The sequence below is a fragment of the Monodon monoceros genome, unplaced genomic scaffold, assembly GCF_005190385.1.
Source record: "Monodon monoceros isolate NGI ecotype Baffin Bay Population unplaced genomic scaffold, NGI_Narwhal_1 Super_Scaffold_5, whole genome shotgun sequence".
Lineage (NCBI taxonomy): Eukaryota > Metazoa > Chordata > Mammalia > Artiodactyla > Monodontidae > Monodon > Monodon monoceros.
This window is the reverse complement of record NW_021703782.1, coordinates 106,312,355-106,336,742: the sequence shown is the minus strand read 5'-3', so window position 1 is coordinate 106,336,742 and position 24,388 is coordinate 106,312,355. Positions and strand designations below refer to the sequence as shown.

The 24,388-nt window shown below is 50.5% G+C and overlaps 3 protein-coding genes across 8 annotated transcripts in view; 1 reads left to right on the top strand and 2 right to left on the bottom strand.

The window, feature by feature from the left end:
* NUP188 (nucleoporin 188) overlaps positions 1 to 8,805 on the bottom strand; it is a 44,886-nt gene extending 36,081 nt beyond the window's left edge. For 3 of the 4 annotated variants that reach the window (XM_029202851.1, XM_029202854.1, XM_029202852.1), the window contains exons 1-3: positions 8,741 to 8,805; positions 1,682 to 1,736; positions 641 to 714 (exon numbers count right to left, since the gene is read on the bottom strand). In XM_029202851.1, the coding sequence (XP_029058684.1) occupies positions 641 to 714; positions 1,682 to 1,736; positions 8,741 to 8,772 (161 nt within the window). In that variant the 5' untranslated portion in view covers positions 8,773 to 8,805. The remainder of the gene's footprint in view (positions 1 to 640; positions 715 to 1,681; positions 1,737 to 8,740) is intronic. The other variant, XM_029202853.1, reaches the window with a different exon arrangement.
* On the top strand, positions 8,765 to 10,984 carry DOLK (dolichol kinase). The gene has a single exon (XM_029202855.1). It carries the CDS (start codon positions 9,181 to 9,183, stop codon positions 10,795 to 10,797), a length of 1,617 nt encoding a protein of 538 aa, XP_029058688.1. The 5' UTR covers positions 8,765 to 9,180; the 3' UTR covers positions 10,798 to 10,984.
* Positions 10,985 to 13,207: 2,223 nt separating this feature from the next.
* PHYHD1 (phytanoyl-CoA dioxygenase domain containing 1) lies at positions 13,208 to 23,041 on the bottom strand. 3 transcript variants are annotated; one of them, XM_029203936.1, is made up of 11 exons: positions 22,972 to 23,041; positions 21,415 to 21,573; positions 18,392 to 18,467; positions 18,268 to 18,315; positions 16,994 to 17,049; positions 16,846 to 16,908; positions 16,178 to 16,199; positions 14,729 to 14,857; positions 14,515 to 14,631; positions 13,716 to 13,842; positions 13,208 to 13,611 (listed from the first exon to the last, which is right to left on the bottom strand). In XM_029203936.1, exons 1-10 carry the CDS (start codon positions 23,002 to 23,004, stop codon positions 13,772 to 13,774), a joined length of 774 nt encoding a protein of 257 aa, XP_029059769.1. In that variant the 5' UTR covers positions 23,005 to 23,041; the 3' UTR covers positions 13,208 to 13,611; positions 13,716 to 13,771. The 3 variants fall into 3 exon arrangements, with proteins under 3 accessions (XP_029059769.1, XP_029059770.1, XP_029059768.1); XM_029203937.1 differs by having other exon boundaries at positions 13,211 to 13,563; XM_029203935.1 differs by having other exon boundaries at positions 13,211 to 13,611; positions 13,716 to 14,631.
* Positions 23,042 to 24,388: the final 1,347 nt, after the last annotated feature.

The window sequence follows — 24,388 nt, the reverse complement described above, 5'->3', positions numbered from 1 at the left end:
GCAGGGGACATGGGTTCGTGCCTCGGTCCGGGAAGATCCCACATGCCGCCGAGCGGCTGGGCCCGTGAGCCATGGCCGCTGAGCCTGTGCGTCCGGAGCCTGTGATCCGCAACGGGAGAGGCCACAATAGTGAGAGGCCCGCGTACCGCAAAAAAAAAAAAAAAAAAAGAACAAAAATAGTACCTATCTCAAAGGGCTGTTGTGAGGATTAAATAACTTACCGAAAGTCTACTGCTTACAGCAGTAACTGGTACATAGCAAAAAATACATGAGTGTCAGCTGCTATTTTGCATCAGCATTGTTCACTGCTATATCCTAGCATTTGGTGCTGACGGTCTCTCACACAAACATGATGGACTGAAATAAGTATTAGGAATCTTAATTGAGTATTTAATAAATCCTCATCCCTGGATACTAGGGTTATACAACGGATTCAACAATACTGTATTTCCAGAAGGAATTTCCTTTTCTTCAACAGAGAGAAAAAAATGTGCCCTACTCTTTTTCCCTGGTTAGCCAAATTATATACCCTCTGATCTAACTAACCCAGTAATATCACAGAATCCTACATGAGGGTGGTTTCATCTATGTCAGGTTCCTCAGGGGAATTACTCAAATGAGACCCACAGAATAGCCATACCTGGGAGGTTTATAGTAAGAAAGCCCTTCTAACAGCCGCTGCCAATGTTTATTCAGCTCTGCCTCAATCTGATTCTGGAAAAGAAGAAGGAAATTATACAAATGCAATTTTAATCAGATTCCAGGATCACACTGAGGATAAAATATTCCTCTGAGTCTTTTTAATATGCATTTTTCCCCACAGTTGAAATAATTTTGGATATAGAATTCTGTAGTCTGCTTTTCTTTGCTTAACATTCTAACATAATGATTTAACCTTATTATGAAAATCTTGATAAACATCCTTTCTAGTGGTTGCATAATATTTTATCAAGTGGCTAGATCATAATTTATTTACCATTCTTCTAATGTTAGATACATTTAAGCTGGCTATAATTCTTTATTTATATGAATAACACTATGGTAAAGAGCTTTGTGCCCAAAACAATTTCTTTCTTTTAAAATATATTCTCAGACATGGAATTATCTGATGAAGGCATATCAAAAAATGTTAAGGCTCTAAAAATGATGTTAACATTCATTATGTTAATTACAATAACAACACTAGTAATAATTATATGTCATCTTAACACTTTAGCCTCACAGAGTCAGAACACTCAGGGATCCACATGAAGAACTGTTCTTTATTGATTATATACTTGGAAATGTCCTAAAAACCTCAGCCTCTGTGACCTAAGCAGCTAGCTAAACAGAAAAGGAAGAAAAGGCAAGTGAATATGAGACAGAGAAAAGGCCTGAGAATCTCTGTTAGCCTATGGTAGTAAAATGGTGTTTGTACCCCTACTCTCAGCAGCCAGTCAAGTGGTACTGGTATCTTTTCAGAAAAGGAATCACTGAGGTACAAAGAAAAGTGGAGATTTCGAAAACTTCAACAGCTAGGCTATAAGACACACTGCATTTCAGCAAAGAGAAGTGGGGAATGCATAATGCCTATTTTAGGAATAATAAAAGGTGTTTACTTCCTATTTCAAAGAGAAGGGCATTTTTGGTCATGTAAACTACACAAAGAACCACAGAATCCATTCAAGAACACACCACTTACCAGTTCTCTCAGAGCTGACCTTCCAAGCAAAATTGTCCACAGTTCTCTACTACTCCTAAAAAATGACAGAAAGCAGAGGTAATCTTGCTCTTTCGGAAAAAAGAAAAATGTATATTTTAGAATTAATGAAACACAGTAATTAATGAATTACAGTACCTCTTCTATGCTAAGAAGATGCCTCAATTTAGTATTTCTATTTCCTCCCTTCTCATTAAAATGTAATGACCAATAAGGAACAAAAGTCCAGAAAAAGACTAATCTGTTTCAGGACCCCCAACACCTTCAGAAAATTTTCTAAATACATGACATAATGCACTTTCTCAACCCAGTAAAGTCTAACAGTCATTATGAATGGCACTACGTTCATTCAATCATTAATGAATTCCCACTAGGTACCACACGCAGTGCTAAATACAGGAGATTAAAAAAACACACATGAGGAGCAGGGCCAGGTCTTGGTGTCAAAATGGCGGCCTCCAGGACAGCTCATACCGATGAGTATCCCCAGTACCTCCACCACCAGTGTCCTTCACCCCGCAGTGAGCCGAAGCTGCCCCCCACATCGCACCTCCCCAGAAGGCCCTCCAAGACCATCAACTCATCATTCAACAACAGGCGTATTTCTGGAGAAATGTGGCATCTCTGGGGAATATGGATAAAGTGATGGAAAAAACAGTGGCTGTTCAAGGGCTTATCACATACATCTTATCAGAATCTACTTCAGATTTATATTAACTTAATTCCAGTAAGATTCCAAAAGTGAGTCCTTTAAAGAATGTACATCACAGCAAGAGGAAGCAAAAAAAAAAAAAAAAAGTAGGAACAGAGTGAACTGGTGAATCCATCTCCCAGAACAGGCTTTGTCTTCTCTCTAGCCGTGGAGCCATGGAAGCAACTTCTGCTTCTGATATTACAAAGAATTTTCATATATCCTTTGCTCAGATTCACCAATTATTATTTGTTTTATTATTTTCTTTCTCCCTCTTTGTGTGTGTGTGTATAACTGTATTATATATACAACACAAAAATGCTATTTGTGTACCTGTACACACACATATTTTTCCAAAACTATACAAAATTGTATTAGAGATATCATATTCCTTTATCCCTAGACACTTCAGTGTATCTTTCCTAAAAGCAAGGACAACTTCATACATAGTACAACAATTGAAATCAAGAAATTTAACATTGATACCAAAAAAATACCCCCCACACACATGAGATATAGTCCCTGCCCTCAGGGAGCTCTTCAAATATACTCCCAACCATGTGCTAACCCCAGTTCCTTCCCTCATCCATGGAAACATGTTTTGTGGTTCTTTTTTTAATCTAGAATTAAATTTCAAAATGTAATCATTAAGAAATTCTCTCAAGAAAGGATTATGGGGAATTCCCTGGTGGCGCAGTGGTTAAGAATCCGCCTGCCAGTGCAGGGGACATGGGTTCGAGCCCTGGGCCAGGAAGATCCCACATGCCACAGAGCAACTAAGCCCGTGCACCATAACTACTGAGCCTGCACTCTAGAGCCTGTGAGCCACAACTACTGAGTCCACGTGCCACAACTACTGAAGCCTGCGTGCCTAGAGCCCATGCTCCGCAACAAAGAGAAGCCATCATAATGAGAAGCCCACACCCCGCAATGAAGAGTAGCCCGCGCTCGCCGCTACTAGAGAAAGCCCACGGGCAGCAACAAAGACCCAACACAGCCATAAATAAATAAATAAAAGTAACAATTTTTTTTTTTTTTTTTTTGCGTTATGCAGGCCTCTCCCTGCTGTGGCCTCTCCCGTCGCGGAGCACAGGCTCCAGATGCGCAGGCTCAGCAGCCATGGCTCACGGGCCCAGCCGCTCCGCGGCACGTGGGATCTTCCCGGACCGGGGCACGAACCCGTGTCCCCTGCATCGGCAGGCGGACTCTCAACCACTGCGCCACCAGGGAAGCCCCAATTTTTTTTTTAAAGTCATAAAAAAAAGAAAGGATTATAAAAAGCATAGGGATTATATTTTGGGAGATCCTAAATAAGCCCTAGAATGGTAACCTGAAATAATTAACACTGCTTAGAAAGCCTATTTTCAGAGAGACGATAAAAAGGTCCTAATAAAATATACTAGACAGTTAACAAGAATGCAAGTTATATTAACTACGAGGATAAATTGAAAAATCTTTTCCCCATTAAGACAGTAACACAAAGCACTAGCCCTATTTAAAAATGTTCAGGATTTTCCTGATCTTGTGGGATCTTCCCAGACCGGGGTACGAACCCGTGTCCCCTGCATCGGCAGGCGGACTCTCAACCACTGCGCCACCAGGGAAGCCCGAGTTTGGCTTTTTTATATTCCATATGTAAGTGATATCATATAGTACTTGTCTTTCTTTGTCTGAATTTTTAAATTTTCCTAACACCCTCAAGTTCCATCTGTGTTGTCTCAAATGGCAGGATTTCATGTTTCTCACAGCTTAATAATATTCCTTTGTGTATAGATACCAAATCCTCTTTATCTCTTAATCTGATGATGGACACTTAACTTTGTTTCCATATCTTGCCTATTGTGAATAATGCTGCAATGAATGTGGGAGTCCAGATATCTCTTTAAGATAGTGATTTTATTTCCTTTGGATATATACTCAGAAATGAGATTGTTGCATCATATGTAGTTCTAATTTTAATATCTGAGGACCTCCATTCTATTTCCCATAGTGGCTGTTCAAATTTACGTTCTACCAACAGTGTTACAGGTGTTCCCTTGTACGTCAAGGATTTTTTTTTTTTAATAAATTTATTTATTTATTTAAAAAGAACAAAAAAATGTTCTAAGAGTGTTTCTCAAAATGTAGTTGGTCCTCAGCCCAAAGAGCAAAATCAGCTGGAAACAACATAGCAACATTGCAGAATCCTGGTCATCACCCAGAGCTACTCTTTCTCAGAGGTTGGGCATGGTAAATCTACATTTTAAAATGAGTACTCAAATGAATTCCTAAATTACCACTGCTCTAGGGCATCAGCTTGTCTCAGAGGAGCAGGTAAAAGACCTGGTCAGTATAGATCTTCTTAGCCTTTTTTTGGCTGCTTTGGGTCTTTGCTGCTGCACATAGGCTTTCTCTAGTTGTGGAAAGTGGGCTTTTCATTGCTGTGGCTTCTCTTGTTGCAGAGCACGGACTCTAGGTGCGTGGGCTTCAGTAGGTGCAGCACGCGGGCTCAGCAGTTGAGGCACACAGGCCCTAGAGCGCAGGCTCAGTAGCTGTGGTGCATGGGCTTAGTTGCTCTGCGGCATATGGGGTCTTCCCAGACCAGGGTTCGAACCCGTGTCCCCTTCATTGGGAGGAGGATTCTTAACCACTGCGCCACCAGGGAAGTCCCGATCTTCTTTGCTTTTTATGCTTGATATAGCGGCTTTTTTATTTTTTATTTTTTTGGCGGGGAGGAATGGGGAGAAAAAGATTCTGCTACAAAACAAAACTGGAGATAGATCACTGCCCTAGAAAAATACAGTAATTTTTACACTTACTACTTAAAAGAAAAAAAGTTAGCTATTTCTTTAGAAATTAAGACTCTCATTTGCAAAACTAAGTTATATTATGGTCTTTTTGTTATAAGGTGTCAACAACAATAATGTTTATTGAGAATGAGTTTGATAACAAGATTAGCCAACATTTATTGAGCAGTTATGTAAGGCACTGTGCTAAGTAAGTCTTTAATGCTTTGTCTTACTGAATATTTCAACTTACTTATGAAGCAAATACTATTATTATCCCCATTATCTCATCAGGAAACTAAGGTTTCAGAGTGGTTAAGTAAATTCTGTTAGACCACAAAGCTAATTTATAATAGAGCCAGGGCTTGAACCCAGGTTTGCAGGACTCCAGAGTTCAATCATTATATTACACTGCCTCAAGCTGCACCCAAGAATTTCATGCTGCAAGCAAAGACTGAGGCGAAGCCTTCTGTCCTACAGTGGCAGACCATTCCCTAACACAGCGGCTGGCACACAGGAGAGGCTCAAAATACACATGCTGATGAGCAAATATTAAAGAATAAGAATGATATAAGTCCTTTTTAGACCTGGAACAAAAAAACTAGAAATAACAAATATTATACGCAGAAGTGCCAAGAGAAGGCAGAATAAAGGAGAAAACAGTGGTTTATCAGGAAGGGAATCCTTGTGGAAATGAGTGTTACTGGATCCTCAATTCCTACACATTTATGGTCTAGGAATAATGGGGATCCAAATAAATCTAAGACCTTCACGATACTCATAAGCTTAGTGTTGGGAATGATAAAGGATGTTAAACATACCTTACACAATCAGCAAAAAGGTAGAAAGTACCAAAGGGCATGATCCTAATAATTAGACACTACAAAGGAAAATAACCATATAGGACAGAAAAGAGTCAGAAAAGAGAGAGACCACTGGGTACTGATCCAGGGATCAATGAAAGATTTCACCTCAAATTGAGATCTGGAGGTTTGAGCAGGTGATTTTCAAGACCCAACAGACATGGTTGGAATTGTGATGTCTAATTCAAGCCTCAGAGTAACATCTTCCATATATACTTTCAAGAAATGAAGTAAGTGCTACAGTGTCTGTCATTTGTTTGCAGACACTGTAAATAAATAAAATAAATAAATTTGAGCTAAGTGTTTTGGGAAGAAACTAAGGCACAGAAATTCAATAACTTGCCTCAAAGGTGAGGTTAAAAAAACATATTGACTTGCAGTCCAATGTTCTAGCAGACAACATGGAATTCCATTCCTAAAAGAGCTGAAGTTAATGAAACTGGAAATTATCTTCCTTACAGAGATCCATGTGGTTGGAAACCTTTGGATGAAAGCAACCAGGAGATTAGAATTAACAGTCTCTACAATTGAGTCCTTTCGATAGAAAGCCTGAGACACAGTCAACCTACTCTGAGATAGTTCTTTTGAGAAACACAGTTATAATATTCCACACGGAAATAATGAATGCTCATGGATGCTCTGACTCCACAGATGAGGCACACCTCTCTTGCATGAACTGGGGTTTAAGCTAAGCAGCAAGCTTTTCAAACCACGGGGTTTTTGTTTGTTTGTTTTGCGGAACGCGGGCCTCTCACTGCTGTTGGCCTCTCCCGTTGCGGAGCACAGGCTCCAGACGCGCAGGCTCAGCGGCCATGGCTCACGGGCCCAGCCGCTCCGCGGCATGTGGGATCTTCCCGGACCGGGACACGAACCCGTGTCCCCTGCATTGGCAGGCGGACTCTCAACCACTGCGCCACCAGAGAAGCCCTGTTTGTTTTTTAAGCACACATTAACTGAAGAACACAACAGATACGCCAAAATGCCAAAATTCATACTGACTTCCCGTCAAACCCTCAGTGATCCTCCCAAAACCCTGAGTGATTTGAGAGTATTATTGCATTTTTGACTAGTGCCAACTCATATTAACATACATGCTTCACAGCCACCTCAATACTGCTCTGAAAACGATTCTCATTTGGAGAAACAGACTCATATGGTAAGGTGGCCTGTCTGTGGTCATCTGCAAATCAGCAGGCACCAGGAATAGAATTTAAGTTTCTTCTTAGTTCAGACCTCTAGGCATTTCAAACAGAAGGCTGCTGTTCAGTATAATCCCAATCATTATAGCATGCCTTCCAACACAAATAGAAAGGAAAGGGGAAAAAAAAGAAAAGAAAAAAAGATCGCTCCTAAAACAAGCTATGAGCAAAGCAGTGCCTAGAAATCCTAGTGTCATTTCTTCCACCTTCAGGTATGAGTTTGGTAGGTTCTCCAGGATGCAGAGAGCATCTTTCAGGCAAACTAACAGCTTTCCTTTCCTTGTCCTCTTTCATTAAGAACGCGCCTTGCCCTGCAGGAGCTAAACTTTACCCAAGCTCCACAATGGCTGTAAGATAAGCCTAAGAAAAGGGAGAGCACAGCGACCACAATGCTGCCCGACAGAAGAGCTGACACGAAACAGCAGAGGAAGAAAAAGCAAAAACGGTCCTCACAAGGTTCGGATAGTTCCATGGAAATTCCAAAGAAGAAAACCTCACTAGAGCGGAGAGATGAAGGAAATGGCAAACGGAATAAACATTTACCGAGAGCCTGTTACATGCTCTTCTGGGTGTTGAGGCTACAGCAGTGAACAAGACAAAAAAGTGGGGAACCACTGCTGGCACAGGGAGCAAGAAGTGACAGGGACGGTTAGGCGGGAGGCTGGAAAGGAAAAACACTTCAGGCTGCTAAGTGCGAGATGGAAGTGTGGCGATCCGGTTAAAGCTTCGGAGTCGGACACGCAGCCCGTTCGGAGCTGGATTTGTGAGTCATCTGTAAATTACAGGGTGCCTCCCGGAGTTGTGGGAGTTCAAGAAGATAACGCGGATAAAAGAAAGCGCGTCGCCAGTGTCTGGCGCTAGTGCGCCTGTACGCTAGCAAGAACTGTCTCTTTCTTTTTTAATATTTTCTCTTCCCGTCCCCAAAACCCAGTACAGCGCCTGGGATGTCCGCTGACGGAATCGATGCATGAGAAAACGACTAGACGGATGGGATGAATGAAAGGCTGAGCGACGAAAGAGGGCTGAAACTGCCAGGAGGTGGCTCGGCGACGTCCGAAACAGACCTCCCAACGAGAGCACGGGGGTAACCTGGGGAGCGCCGCCGGGCCGGGCACAGGAGGCTGCAGCGGGGCCCGGGTAGGGGCTCCCCCGGGCGACCGCGAAGCGCCGAGTCTCGCCTCGAGGGAGCGTCACGCCGTACAGGAAGCGAGGTGGGGGGGAGGGGGGCGCCGAGGGACTCGCCGAGGGGAGAGGGGAGGAAGGGAAAGGGACCGGGTAGGGAGACAGGAGGCCGGAGTCCAGGGAAGTGGTGAGGCACCGGCCCCCCTCTTGGAGAAGTCACCTCAGACCCCCGCGCGCGGGGACCGTTTGGCTGTAACCGCCTCCCGTCCCGGAGCCCGTCCATCTAGCCGGCCTTCGCCCAGCCACTGCTGCCACATCTAGCCCCCAATTTCCGCCCCGCTTCCGCTCGGCTTCGACCCCGCGCCTCACAGCCACACCCGCCGACTCGGCCCGCTCCGCACCTCACACACGGATCGCCGGCGGCCGCCGCCATCTTCGCGCGCGCGCGCGCTCCAACCCCGCCCCCAGACGCCACGCCCACGTGATCACTCGCCTTCAGGGCGTGGACGGGGCTTTTCGTCACGTGACGCCGGGGCGGGGCCAACATGGCGATTCCCAGAGAGGTGAGGAACTCCGGGCTAGGGCGGCCGAGGCTGTGAGGGAGGCGGCCGAGGGTCGACGTCTACGCCATAGGTGTGAGGCGGTGGAGGGTAGCCCGACGCCAGCTCCCAGGCGTCAGAGAGTGGCCTACAGTAGAGCTTCCCTTCTCGCAGCTGGAGAACGGATTGAGAAGGTGCTGGCTGGGCGAAGCTACCGCTCTCTGCCTGGCGGGGATTAAAGGGCCCAGAGTCCAGGGCGTTCCTGGTCACCCCAGTTTACCCGGAGTCTCAGGTCTAAAGACATGACCCGAGAGTGCGCTTCCCCGGCCCCTGGGCCTGGGGCTCCGCTGAGCGGTTCGGTGCTGGCAGAGGCGGCAGTGGTGTTCGTAGTGGTGCTGAGCATCCACGCAGCCGTGTGGGATCGATACTCGTGGTGCGCCGTGGCCCTCGCGGTGCAGGCCTTCTACGTCCAATACAAGTGGGACCGGCTGCTACAGCAGGGAAGCGCTGTCTTCCAGTTTCGAATGTCCGCAAACAGTGGCCTACTGCCCGCCTCGGTGGTCATGCCTTTGCTCGGGCTGGTTATGAAGGAGCGCTGCCAGGCCGCGGGGAACCCATACTTCGAGCGGTTTGGAATTGTGGTGGCGGCCACTGGCATGGCAGTGGCCCTCTTCTCATCGGTACTGGCACTGGGCATCACTCGCCCAGTGCCCACCAACACCTGTGTCATCTCGGGCTTGGCTGGAGGTGTCATCATTTATATCCTGAAGCACTCTCTGAGTGTAGGCGAGGTGATCGAGGTCCTGGAGGTCCTGTTGATCTTTGTCTACCTCAACATGATCCTGCTGTATCTGCTGCCCCGCTGCTTCACCCCTGGAGAGGCTCTGCTGGTACTGGGTGGCATCAGCTTCGTGCTCAACCAGCTCATCAAGCGCTCTCTGACTGTGGTGGAAAGCCAGGGGGACCCCTTGGACTTCTTCCTGCTGGTAGTGGTGGTAGGGATGGTGCTCATGGGCATCTTCTTCAGCACCCTCTTTGTTTTCATGGACTCAGGCACCTGGGCCTCTTCTATCTTCTTCCACCTCATGACCTGTGTACTGGGCCTCGGCGTGGTCCTGCCCTGGCTGCACCGGCTCATCCGCAGGAACCCCCTGCTGTGGCTTTTTCAATTCCTCTTCCAGACAGAGACCCGAGTCTACCTCCTAGCCTACTGGTCTCTGCTGGCCACCTTAGCCTGCCTGGTGGTGCTGTACCAGAATGCCAAGCGGTCATCTTCCGAGTCCAAGAAGCACCAGGCCCCCACCATTGCTCGGAAGTATTTCCACCTCATTGTGGTAGCCACCTACATCCCAGGTATCATCTTGGACCGGCCGCTGCTCTACGTGGCCGCCACCGTATGTCTGGCGGTCTTCATCTTCCTAGAGTATGTGCGCTACTTCCGCATCAAGCCCCTGGGCCACACTCTGCGAAGCCTCCTGTCCCTCTTCCTGGACGAACGAGACAGTGGACCGCTCATCCTGACCCACATCTACCTGCTCCTAGGCATGTCTCTTCCCATTTGGTTAGTCCCCAGACCCTGCACACAGAAGGGTAGCCTAGGGGGAGCCAGGGCCCTAGTCCCCTATGCAGGAGTCCTGGCCGTCGGTGTGGGCGACACTGTGGCCTCCATATTCGGCAGCACCATGGGGGAGATCCGCTGGCCTGGAACTAAAAAGACTTTTGAGGGGACCATGACATCTATATTTGCCCAGATCATTTCTGTAGCTCTGATCTTAATCTTCGACAGTGGAGTGGACTTAAACTACAGTTATGCTTGGATTTTGGGGTCCATCAGCACCGTGTCTCTCCTAGAAGCATACACTACGCAGATAGACAATCTCCTTTTGCCTCTCTACCTCCTGATATTGCTGATGGCCTAGGTGCTGTGCAGCAGCCATGAAGGAAACAGGGACATGGGGAAGACAAATGGTCCCCACGGCAGCCAGCCACTTGGGCTTGAAGAGCCAGGAGGGGAGAAGCAGATTTAATTTTTCAGTTGATTGAGATTTAAAATAAAAATCAAAGCACTCCTGGGTTTAGTTTTCCTGATATTTTAAAAAGCAAAAAGGCTTAACCGATAGTGCAACAGCTCAAAGAGCTTGAGTGCGCCGTAGGGCCCCCCCTCACCTTGCAGTCCTCGGGGGGGCCGGAGTGGACACTGGAGGCCGTAGGGCAGAGTGGTTAACACTTCAGGTTCTGGTGTCAGACTCATCTGGTCAGAATCCTTGGCTGAACCACTTCTTAACTGTGTGAGTTGCTTAATCACCCTGGGCCTCAATTCTCACGTCTGCAAGATGGGAATAATAAGAGCCTGCACCTCACGGGGTGTCGTGAGGTTCTGGCGAAGTGACGTGTGTGAGGTGACCAGCCCAGAGCCTGCACTTAAGTGCGGAAGTGTCACGTAAGTGAGGAAAAGTGTCATTGTTACCCAAGGCCAGTCCTCATCTCAGCAAAAAGCCAGGCAAACCAAAGGGTTATATGGGTTGTACTTGGAGACCAGAGTGACCCTACTCCCCTGGCTTCATTCAGAGGAGACTACGAGAGGAAAATAGCCAAGTGCATGTGGTTTCTCCCATTTGGGCTAGGAAGAGCTGAAGGGGAGAGATGGGATCTGTTTGTTACATCCCTGGAAGGGCTGGAGGAAGAGGATCCGTCCTGGGCCGCCTACCTGTTTCAGCCAACCCCACCCTGCCTCAAGGCCTCTGCTGCCTGGCCGAGTGGTGCTGATGAAGGACAGGCTGGACAGCACAGGGTCCTTGTCAGGGGGTCCCTCCTGAGACCTCTCACCCTCCAGTCACGTCCACACCTGTGTTGGTCTCTTCTCTTGGCGAGAAATTAGAGGCAAGGTGTGGTGAAGTTTACTGAGAGTTCAGGATCGCTCTTCCGGGGCGGGGGGAGGGGGCAGTGCACGCTTCAGCCTTGCTCTCTGGGAGGGCAGAGTCCAGCTCTCCCTGGTTCCCCACCGCATCCCCCAGTGCCAGCACAGCCTGGCACATAGCAGGAACTCGGCAGACCTTCGCTGAATGGATGAACGTTTCCCATCAGTGAGAAGATAGCACAGCAGGTTTCTCAAGGCTGGACCGGGTTCTCCCCACTTGCCACCAGCCTGACAGGGAGGGGCCTAGGCAGGAAGAGGTGAGAACTTGGGCCCACCAAGGCCGGAAGCCAGGAGCCCAGCTCTGGGAGCTTGCTTCTGCCTGAGCGTCACTGCCAAGCCCTTTCCCTCGGAGAGTATTACGACATTGGTTTCGGGCTCAAAGGAGCCTTAACAAACCCTTCCCTTGGCTCAGGCTCCCCGCGACTGCTCGCTGAAGGAGGCAACACCATGTTAGGGTGTAGTGTATATGAGTGCTGGCTTTGCCCCACTGACTCCCTGGGTGGTTTGTTCCCATACAGAGTGGGGGTTGGAAGTCAAGGTCATAAAATCATAAGGCCGCTGAGGCCAGGCAGGTAATGCAATGAAGGAGGACAGGGAAGGGAAGTGGAGAGCACGTGTGCCTGTAAGAAGGCAGCTCCAGCCAGTGGTATGTAGGCTAGACCACAGGCCCCCGGGCTGTTGACCTGCTCATTCAAAGAAGCTTGGAAACCTGAATTGTTACGTGAAATCTCCCAATTTTAAAATGTTGTGGGTTTTTTGTTCGTTTGTTTTAAAATGCCGAGGCCCAGACAAAACAATTCTGCATTGTGAAATCGGCTGGTGGCCCCCAGTTTGCAACCTCTGAGCAGACCCCCGCCAGGCAGGTTTCAGATTTGGTAGTTGTTCCTGCAGCTCTGGGTGCCTGCCAAGCATGTCCAAACAGGAGTGACCTGTGGAGGCCCTCGTCCGGCCCCATGATGGTGCAGGTGGCCAAATGGGCCCAGAGAGAAGGGCCTGGCCTGAGGCCGGAAATCGAGTTGGTCACAGAGCCAGGACCAGAATCTCAGACTAGATTCCAGGCTCTGGTTTTTTCCCTCCCCAGGAAAGGAGAACTGGGAGCATAGAGGTTAGAAGCACAGGCTCCGGATCCGGCTGACCTCGCCAAACGCCTGAACAGCTGTGGGACTTGGGCAGGTCTCTCAACCTTCCCATGTGTCAGCTCCCTCATCTGTAAACAGCACCTACCTGAAAGGGGTGAGGATCCAGTGATAAAGCACAGAAAGCTCTTGGCACCATGAATGCCCACTAAATGTCACTTACTGTTATTAACACCGTGCATACCTCACCGGGCAGGGCTGGGCTACCTGCGATGATTTTCAGCAGGGTTCCCATCTTGAGAGGAAGGCTGCTTGGGAAAGAAGGATCAAGATGCTGCATTTGGAAGTCTTTTTTATTCAGTGTCTCCCACCGTAATGACCAAGAGTTCCATGTGAGAGGGGAGACTACGAGTGAGAAGCCGGCAGAGAAGCAGCCAGAACCCTTTCATGGCCGTGAGGCTGCCTCTAGGGGGAGGTTGTGTTGGGGTCGGGACAGACAGAGACAGATCTCGGGGAAGGCACCCAGCCCAGACTTCTGCTCCTGCCTGCCTGTCTGCACAGACACCAGCAGAAGGAAAGCCCTGGAGGTGAGATGCGAATTCCCCGTTGCAGCTGGGCGGTGGGTTGAGGCGCTGGCGTTGGTGGCCCACAGCTTCTCCCGAGAGGGGGTGGCGTCCCTGCCCTCAGAGGGCCTTTAGGTGTACAGTGGGGGAAAGGGCAGCTCAGCTGTCGGCTGGAGCCTGCAGAGGATGGGGAGAGGACCTCGAGGTGCTAGTAGCACTGCTCCCAGCCTCCAGGACCTCTTCGGGAGCTGTCTGGGGCCCACACACACCCTGCCACCTACCAGTTATCTGGGCTCCAGACCGTGCCAGCAGCCTCCATGAGGTGGAAAGTATAGGCCTAGCGTGAGCAGTCGGAGAAATTCTGCTCACTTTTGTGCACCACTTCTCCGTGGATTAGGATGAGGGCCCCTGGCAGGGACACAGCGAGTCAAAAGCGCACTCGAGGCAGGAAGGGACATGGTGGGCACCCCCTCCCTTAAGCGGTGTCGTGGGCTATTCATCCCCATTCCCATCCCCGGACGCTCAGGGGCCTGGAGTCTGCCCCAGCATCGGAGGCTGTGCTGTTGGACATGGGTTTCCCTGGGGTCAAGTCCCTTCCGCTGTGGCCCGTGCCCTTGGCAAGCCTCAGCAAGGGCATCCACCTCCATGGCATTTGCAGAACCAGACAGAAGCTCTCTGTCCCATGCCAGCCAGCTGGGGCCTCAGCCGGGAATGCAGAGTTGGGGCTCAGTTTCCCTTTTCTAAAAGGAAGGGTGTGCTGACAGCCAGGATTTGTGAGCACTTGTGGTGCACCATCTTACATATGACATCTCACTGGCTTCCCTACTTTATGTTTGGGGAAACTGAGGCTCAGAGAGGTTCAGTCATTTGCTCACAGAGACAGCTGGGAAGTAGCAGGGTCTGGATTCCAGCCTGATCTGGGAGACCCTGCTGTCAACCACACACCTTTCAGACCTCCCAGTGCCCACCCAGCCCTACCTTCCCTCATGCGGTGACTTGCCAGCCCTCAGGTGAGCTGGCTGGTCAGAGCAAGCACAGACCCCCAGGCATGGCCTCCGGGCCCCTCTGCACACCCCCTACCTCTCTGCACCGGTGTGGGCACAAAGAGGCTGTTATCCCGGGCTGGCTCGGTCCCAAGGAAGCTGGTGCCAGGCGCCGAGCCAGCAGGGGCCCGGACCATCCTTCTCGACACTCCACCTGCGGGCCAAGGTGGGGACTTTAGCCTCTCTTTATTCGGGGTCCCTCCCCTGTGGGGGGTGGGGACGAGTGGGCAGGGAGAGGCAGGTGGCCTCACCTGTGTGGGAGCCAGGGATGAACCAGAGGCAGCCATTCTCCAGCGTGGCATCTTCCAGAGCAATCCACACGCCCAGCACCCGGCCCAGAGGCTCCGTATACAGGAAGGAGGCGTCCTGGTGAGAGGAGACTGCAGCAGGCCCGCCTGGGCATGAGGCGCCTGGCCTCACCCCACCTTGGCCTCGTTTCTACTCACTCCGTGGTCCTCCCAGGGCCCTCCAGGCCCAGCCTTCCCATGAGTAGTTAGAATCTCACCGCTTCCTGGCCCGGAGACTCTGGGCAAGAGATTTCACCTCTCAAGCTTCAATTTCCTAAACCATAAAGCAGCCCCAACGATAACCTAACCTCACGAGGTTGCTGGAGGATTCTGAGACAACGTAGGAAGAGTGCTTAGTACAGGGCCTGACGTAATCGCTGCCTGAAAAGCAGCTGCTATCGTTTAATTCCAGCCAGGTAACTCAAGCTGCCGTCCTTAACCAGCGAGAGCACCTCCAGCCACCAGGTGGTCCAGTGTAAGCCACCAGTGGTCTAAGACTTGGAAGTTGGGTGTGAAGCAGGAAACGGACCCAGCATCCACATTGTAAACATCCCCTGCGTGATGCTGGGGCCCAGGCAGGATGGAGAACCGCTGAACAGAGGACCTTAGTCTGTAACAACAAGAGGGTGCTAGTCTCGCCTCATCCCTTCCTGGGGAACTGTGTGCTTTCTAAGCACCAAAGTTTAAGTCAGACTTTGACAATCCAGACAGTGTCCAGATGAAGGTGTCCTAATGGTGGGGGCCCCAAAACATTTGGAGGAGTAATGGCTGAAGGAGCTGGGGGTGCTGGACTGAGCAGAGAAGCCTCAGGGAGAGGATGGCCATCCCTTCAGGAGACTGTCCTCAGGCTGGATGGTGGGGAGGAAGGGGCCTCACAAGGGGAATGACTTGAGCTCATGTCAGGAAAGGAAGAGCTGCCTGTACGGGTGGTGAGCCCTCTGTCACTGGAGGTATTTGAGAGAAGTGGATCATCACCCATGAGGGAGGCTGGAAAGGGTATCTGGGTATCCAGGGGCTTTGTAGTCAGATCAGCAGTTTCTATGCTGAATCAGTCCTGCAGGGAACTTGGTAAAATACAGATTCCCAGGACCTTGCCACCCTCCTGACTCAAGATCTCAGGGAATGGGGCCCAGGAATCTGTGTTTTTAACCAGCAAGGAGTCGCTGCCAGGTTTGGGAACCACTGGGTCAAGGGCTCCAGGACACCCCCCTCCACCCTCCCACCCCCCACCCCCACCCCCCGCATCCACTCTTTCAGGAAGCAGCAGAAGATGGCTTCTCCTCCGCTGGCCCAGGCTCTTGTCTACGGACGTCTTGGCAGGCGCCTTCCCTCCCTCTGGAGACCTGACAACCACTAAAGTCCCAGATCTCCCGCCGGGGCCTTTGCTGGCCCCCCAGCCTGCTCTTGGCTCACCTTCGCCGCCCAAGTGAGGTTGCTGCAGGAGAGAGGAGGGGCCGGGTGAGGCCAGGGAGAGCGGGGAGGGGCAGGGGCTGCCCTGAGTCCTCCGAGTAGGATGCTCTTCCCCCCGCCACAGGTGTTTATCAGCAAGGCTTCCACGTCAGCACCCAGCTATCGAGCACCTACTATGTGCCAGGCCCAGGAGGGCTGCAAAGAGAAAAGCCACCCTGTCTGGCACGGAGCTCCCAGTCTGAGCACACACGTCCCTAACGAGAACACAAGGCAGAAGTGAGGGGCAGTGGGAGAGGCTGGGGCCCAGGCCAGCGATTAAGCCTCTGGGCTCCAGGATCAGAGATGTGTCCTCTCTTCCCAAGGGCATTGGAAGGCTTTCTGGAGGAGGTGGCACTGGGCTGGGCCTTGAAAGCTGGGAGCAGAGCATTTCAATAGCCAACAAAGGGAGGAGGCAGCCCCGGATCCCCTTTCCTTCCACGGCACCCTAACTGAGCCCCAACTAAGTGCCAGACACTCTAACCAGAGGAGACCCGGTTTTCACGTTCTCCCGCCAACTTAATAATACTTCCTCAGGGAGGCAGCTTGCGGCCCTTGTAAGGAAGGGCTTGGTATGAGCACTGTGCCCATTTTACAGAGGGTAAATGGAGGCCTGGGGAGGACGGGGAGCTCACCTTAAAGATATACATGCTCTGCACCACCACAGGCATCCGGAGGCCCAGACTTCTGGCCAAAGCCTGGAAGGGGGCAGAGGTCACATGGCCAGCCCTCCCACACTCACATATGGCCCACCGGCCCACCCTCACCGACACCTCTGCTCACCTGCACCTTGGGGGAGTGTGTGACACACCTGAAGACAGGGTCATGGGCGTGCAGAGCTGCGGGACAGAGGTGGGCTGAAGAGCCAGTCCCCAGTCCCCATGCGTCCCTCCCACGCCTAGGCCTGGGCACCCAGGGTCAGGCCTCGCTTTGATATTCTCACCTATTTTCTGTGCATTAAGCTTTCTGCTTGCTTATAACTGAGAAATGGGCCCCACAGATGCCTTCACCTGACCTATGACCTTATTCTTGACCTTCTAGCCCTGACTGGCCGCCCTCCAGAGGACCAAGGACTCCAAGGGACCCATCACTTGGTAGCAGTTTTGGTACTGCCGCTTGCTCTGTCGGACTCTGAGCACCGATTTCTCTCCTTTAAGCCTTAGTTTCCTCCTGTGTACAATGGGATCAGCCCTGCCTCCTGGGCTGCCATAGGACTCCATGGGCTAATGCGTGTGCGAGCACAGCCCAGGGCCAGGTACAGAACAGTCACTCTTCTCATTATTCACTACTGTTGTTATTACAAAAAGTGAGGGTTGAACGTATTTAATGCCACTGAATTGTATACTTCAAAATGGTTACGATGGTAAATTTTCTATTATATGTATTTTACCACAATTTGTAAAAAAAAGCAAAGCTACCATGATATAACTTTGTAAAAAAAAGCAAAGCTACCATGATATAACTTCATGTTTAAAAATCAGTCTACAAGATAAATTATAAGGGTTGTTTTTGTTTTTGTTTTTCTTGCCACATCACGCGCCTTGTGGGATTTTAGCTTCCTGACCAGGGATCGAACTCAGGCCCTCGGCAGTGAGAGCACGGAGTCTTAACCATTGGACCGCCAGGGAACTCCCTACAAAATAACTATAATGCACGATCCTGAAAAAAAAGAAAAAAAAGAGGGTTTCCTAGCTTGGTTTAGGGGTCTTGGAACAGGGACCTTGTCAACATGTTTGGTGTTCCTTAAGAAGCCTTCAGGGAGCAATGGGACCCAGAATCCCCACATACCTGGGGCCTGAATCATACGCAGGCCCGGCAGGAGAGAGTTGAGGAGCCTGCACACACCCATCTGCACGGGGGGGGGGCTCAAATGGACCCCTCTTCCCAGGGATGCAGTGGCAGTGTCATGTGATTAGCCTCGTAAGATGCAGGAGAGCAGGGCCCAAGAAGGACCCTGCACCCAGAAATGCCATTTGTTGGGCTACTACCTTAACGTGTGCTTTGGGGGATGGCCCCCAAACTCTTCAGACCTCAGTTTCTCTCCAGCCCCTGCTTACCATGGCCAATTTTGTTGATGGATTTCTCCGGAGGGACCAGGAAATTTCCTGTGGCACAAGGGACAGGTCAAGCTGGAAGGACTGGAGTCCAGCCACCCCCGCCTCTAGGGCCCCAGTTCCAAACCTTTCTCATCAAAGACGCCTTTCTCAAAGAAGAACCGAATCTTGTCGCCGCTGCTCAAGAAATAGTCTGTGCTGCCCTGTGGAGAGGGGACAACAGAGGGGCTGAGAGAGCATCAGGGGGTCCCAGGTGGGCCTGGCAGAGAAGGAAGAGGATTCAGATGCTTCCCACCCCACAGAGCTGCAGACGCCTCTGAGGAACCCCAAGGACCTGGAAGCACAGCCGGAAGCTACAAGCATGGAATTTCTTAGAAACCTCTAAATAAATCACATGACTCATACTCCATAATGGCATGAAACACAGGTACTAGATCAAACACGCCTGGTTCCCAGGGAGCCTTGGGCCACTTGTTTTACCTCTCAAAGCCTCAGTTTCCTCATCTGTAAAAGGGGAATAATAATAGAACTGACCTCCCTGGACTGTTGGAGGCTTCAGGTTCAGATAGAGGTTGAATCTTATAGAAGTTGAGAACACAGACCCTGGAGCTAGAATACTTGGGTTCAAATCCCAGCTCTGCCACTAACTGACTGTGATCACAACCACATTACTGAACCTCTCCAGGCTTAGTTTCCTCATAAAATATAGAGGCTATTAATGGCACCTATCTCATAGGGTGTTGTAGGGATTATGAATCAGTATATATAAGGCATATAAGAACAGTCCTTGGAATGTGGTGTCATGTGAATATCTCCCTTTATTATTATTATTACTACTGCTGCTAAATAGAAAACACCCAGCAAGGACATGGCTAAATGCTCAATAAACATAAGCTATTACTAATCCTGTTCTTTTATCTTAATAACCTCTCCTTGTTAATTTTATTGATTTTTTTTTTTTTTTGACCACACCCTGTGGCTTCTGGGATCTCAGTTCCCCGACCAGGGATCAAACCCGGGCCGCAGCGATGACAGTGCCGAATCCTAACCACTAGGCCACCAGGGAACTCCCTTCTTGTTAATTTTAATATCATGTTTTAAATTTCTTAGCAGCACATGAAAGTGATGCTCCAGGGACTTCCCTGGTGGTCCAGTGGTTGAGAGAATCCACCTTCCAGTGCAGGGGACGCGGGCTCGATCCCTGGTTGGGGAACTAAGATCCCACATGCTGCAGGGCAACTAAGCCCGCATGCTCTAGAGCTTGAGTGCCACAACTAAGACCCGATGCAGCCAAACACATAAATAAATAAATAAGTAAATAAATATTTAATTAAAAAAAAAGAAGAAAATGATGCTCCAGGGAGATGCCCCATGCTTTCCTTGTGGCTTTAGCCACCTACGATCACCATATATTATCTTCCTTCATGGTGACGTAAGTACAGTTTGAGTGTCACCGATGACCCTACCTGGGTTCCCATATGGCACAGCCCCAGCACTCCCTCAACTGCACACATCTGCTGTCACAGTGCCTTGCGTGGCTCAACTCAGTGACCTGTCTGGCCCTTTCCACACCCTTCCCACTGAAAACTAAAAGTTTTTATTCAACATTCTTAACTCCTCTGCACTAGCAGGGAAACAAGTCTGGGAAGCATAACTGATAATAATAATAAAGACGGTGACGCTACACGCGTGTCAAAGATTTTTACTTAACTCAGTAATTCACAAGGGAACCAGAAACATGTTGAAAGGAGAATTCCGAGAAACACACAAATATAGGCAATAAGAAACGCTGAAATGAATTTACATATCAATGCAAAACTGAATCTATCCACAAGGGCAATAACTGCATCCTGCCGGGCCCAGTTCATACCCATTTCTATGGACGAGTATCATGTGAGTTATTATCAGTTCTATATAACTTACAGAGTTGTATAATAACTCAAAAACAATGAAAGGTGCTGGTAAGCTGGATCGGAGCCCTACTAGACAGGACACCGCCAATATTTTTTTCATTTTTAGGGATTTCCCTGGTGGTTCAGTGGTTAAGAATCTGCCTGCCAATGCAGGGGACACGGGTTCGAGCCCTGGACCAGGAAGATCCCAAATGCCGCGGAGCAACTAAGCCCGCGAGCCACAACTACTGAAGCCCGCGTGCCTAGAGCCCATGCTCCGCAACAAGAGAAGCCACCGCAATGAGAAGCCTGTGCACCTCAACGAAGAGTAGTCCCTGCTCACCGCAACTAGAGAAAGCCTGCGCGCTGCAACGAAGACCCAACGCAGCCAAAAATTAATTAATTATTTAAAAACCCATTTCAAAGTCTTTCACAGTATCAGTAGTGAATATTGAGGGTTTACTGAATACCAGTGCAGCCAAATGAAACCGACTGTTTGGAGGAAAGTGTCATCCTTTTTCTTTCTGAAGTCCCCGTTCTCTGGGTTGCAAGCCTTCTAGTCATTGTAATTCCCTTTATGCCCACCAGATGGCAGAAGCTCCTTGCCATGAGTAAGCGTGAGCCCCATTACTGAGCCTGGACCACAGCTTTGGCTTGGGGGCCCAGCCGCAGGCAGGCTCATAAATTCAGCCTATGAAGGGTTAAGAGAACTGTGTGGGAGAACCCCTGGGCCTCAACTTACCCATCTCAAGCTGTACTGAGTCCTAGTAGGTCACTGGGGGAAACAAGCAGTTCCTTGTCTCATTGGGGGATGACTTACCCAGGTGGGCCCATCAGAATCGCTTGGCTCATGCCAGCTTGCTGGCCACAAAGAGGTCCTTTGTGGCAGGAAAACTTCTAAGAAAGTACAGCAGGGCAGTGACAGCATGTACTTGGTATCAGGCAGATCTGGGTTCAAATTCTGACCCTATCAGTTACTAATTGTGTAGTTTGGGGCAAGTGAGCTGAGCCTCATTTACCCCACCTGTGTAATGGGGGCAATAATGCTGACCTCATAAATTCGTAGTAGGGAGTGAAGGAAATACGCATATAAGACACTTAGCCTGGAGCCCGGCCCACAGTAAGCTTGGGGCCTGATTCGTTACCAGCATGAGCCCATGGGCCTTGGGGTCCTAACCTTTCCAGGCTGCTGCGCTGGCTGGGGACTGAGCCACCCATCAAAGACCAAATCTCATTCTTACCTGCTCCAGGCACCTACCTGGGCTCTCAGCTGCTCCTCCTCCTGGGTGGAAAATTCCGTGCGACAGTGGAGAGGGACATCCATCTCAGCCAGTATCTCGCCAATCCTCCGTTGCATGGCCACACACTCGTCGGCAGACCAGAATCCTTCCAGCACCAGGAATCCATCCTCCCGAAACTGCAGGCAGGAAGCAGACTCAGGCTTCTTTCTCCCTGCCCTCAAACGCTCTTGATGAGAACTGATTTGACCCTACCCCAAACCATAAGCCGTGTGGAGGCAGGACAAAGCATCCTGTTCATTGCTCTGCCCCCCTCCCTGGCGATGGTGTCCAGCGCCCAGTGAAGAGCAATCAGTGTTGGCTGCTTGAATGAAGGAAGGGGAAGTGGAAGGGGAGGTGTCCCCGCCCTAACCTTCCAGGGAATACAACCTCATTCATTTATTCAGCTAATATTGGCTGAGCATCTACCGTGCACCAGACATGGTTTTAGGAGCTGGAGATTCAGTCATAAGCAAGCCAGCCATGATGCTTGCCTCTCAGAACTTAGTCTAGGGAAGGAGATGGATATCAAACAAACCAGCACACAGGTGAACTTATCGCACAAAGTATGGTTTATCTACCTGAAATACAAAACAGCTGATAGAAAAATATTTATTGGCATGGGAATGTGTTCCACACATATTGTGAGTTTAAAAAAAAAAAAAGCCAACTACAAATCAGTATCTTAATTTGTGAGAACCTGGGCAAGTGCTTTCCCCTCTCTGACTCTCAGGCTATCAGATGGGGAGCACAGTAGTTTCTCCTTTATGAAACATACAGCAAGCAAGCAATATGCGACAGCTTTTGTGTATTGTGATGGACCTTTTATTTTATTTATTTGGCCCCCCAGCGCAGCTTGTCGAATCTAAGTTCCCCAACCAGGGATTGAACCCGTGCCCTCTGCAGTGGAAGCGCGGAGTCCTAACCACTGGACCGCCAGGGAAGTCCCCTGAAACTTTTAGAGATTCAAGGGCTGTATGCCAAAATATTGTCTCAGCATAGGAATCCATAGGTGGGTTTAAATTTTCTTTTTTGAGCTTTCCTGTATTTTTTTGCATTTTCCTCTTGCCATCAGGAACAAACAACAAGAGTCATGTTTTTTAAAAGTCTCCGTCGCTGTGATTCCCATGGGTTAGCCTTTTCGGGTCTGAACGCGCCCACCGGGTGGTTGCCCGGCCACCCGCCCCGCGCTAGAGGTGGGTTGTGGGTAGGGTGGGGCGGGTGGATCCGCCCCTCGTCGGCCCCGCCTCTTCCCAGACCCCCGCCCCCGCCCCCGCCCCCAGTTCACAGGATCCTGTGTTTTCTTCTGGTTTCTTCACGCAAACATTCCCACCCCAACCGCGGTGCGTTGGCCTGAATGGCCCCTGGCTGTGTGTGCAGAAGTTAGGGGTCATGGCTGTGAACCGACCACTCTGGGATTCAGTTTCCTCTTCTGAAAAACGTAAGGGGGTGGGTCGAGTTCCCCGGGACTACTCCAAGTCCGGAGGGGCCCCCCACATTTACCTGACCCTCGGGGTACCCACCCAGCAGGGCCCTACCTTCTGGAGCTGTGAGGGGCTCAGGTAGGCCATGAGGACGAGGCAGGGCGCACGGGTGGCTCTGCGGCTGTGCCTGAGGCTGGAGAGGAGAAAGGTCAGGAGGGGAGAGTGGCCAGAGCCTGAGAGGCCCAGGAGGATTTAACCCTTCCCTGCCCAGAGAAAACCGAATCCTGGCCTTCAGCTCCTCCCCGCCCCCCATCCAGAGAAAACCCATTCCCAGCCCCCAACACACCCACCCCACCCCCTCTCACTTCTGTCCTTGGGTGGGGCCCTTGTCTCTGCCCCACACCCTGGGTCCATCCCCCCAGCTAATCCAGGATTAGCCATTTCTGATCTCCTACAAGATCTTTAACTGCCTCCTTGCAGTTTCTTTGCAGAAACCACTCCCGGCTGGCTGTTTCCGAGGTGCCCAGAAGTTGTGTCCTAGGAGTGTCTGGGCAGGCAGGAGGACACCCGAGTCCCTGCCCAGGTGCCACAACTAATTGTAACCTCCAACCCATATCTGCCCCTGGGTCGAGGCAGGGTTAGAAAGTGCCCAGGCCACCAGCAGCAGCATCTGGGTGGGATGGGATGCAAGGTGGGTCTGGGGGCACACACATCAGACTCTGAGCTCTGCATTCCAAAGGTGGAAGAGGGCTTCAGAGGATTGCCTGGGCCCCCGCCCCTGCCCCCCAAGCTCCGATCCCCTGGGACTCTCTAGGGCCTGAAGGGATTACAGATCTGTCTGCAGCTCAGAGGAAGAGAGAAGATAAGGGGGGATCTTAGAAAGGGGAAGGGGCTAGAGCGGGGGCCTGGGTTTTCAAAATGAGGGCGAGGGAAGCCATGGTTCCTGTTCCCCACCCCCAGGCCCAAGATGCTGGTGCCTGAGGCCGGCTGGCACAGCGGAGGCCGCGGTCAGAACACCCACCCTTCCAACCAGCCCTGCTCGGCAGCTGACGGGGCCGTTCTGGCTGCGGCTTCTGAAACCCAGCCGCCACTGGCCTTCCCTGAAATGATGCTTTCTGAATGGCGAAGGGACAGAGTGTCTCAGGAGCGAGCGTGGGGACACTGCTCAGCCCTCAGGAGCCTTGGCCCTAAGTCAAGTCGTGTTTTCTGCGCCACCGCACTGGGAGTATAGCTGCTTGGTCCCTGCTTCCCAAGAGCAGAGAGCCAGGGGAGGGGAGAGCCCCGGCAGGCTCCTGAGGCTGGAGGGTGAAGAGGTTCCCAGGGGACAGGCCGAGTGAGGAAGACAGGTGGAAGACAGAACCCTTTGGGGAAATACAGCCAATACTCAAGGCAGGGAGCGATCCCAGCTGTCCTGGCCCCTTCCCAACAGATCCAGAGAGACACCTGCCATGTGCCAGGAACACAGTGAGGGTCCAGTAGTGCTGGGCTAGCAACTCCTCGGGGAACCCCCATCCAAGGCTTACATCCACAC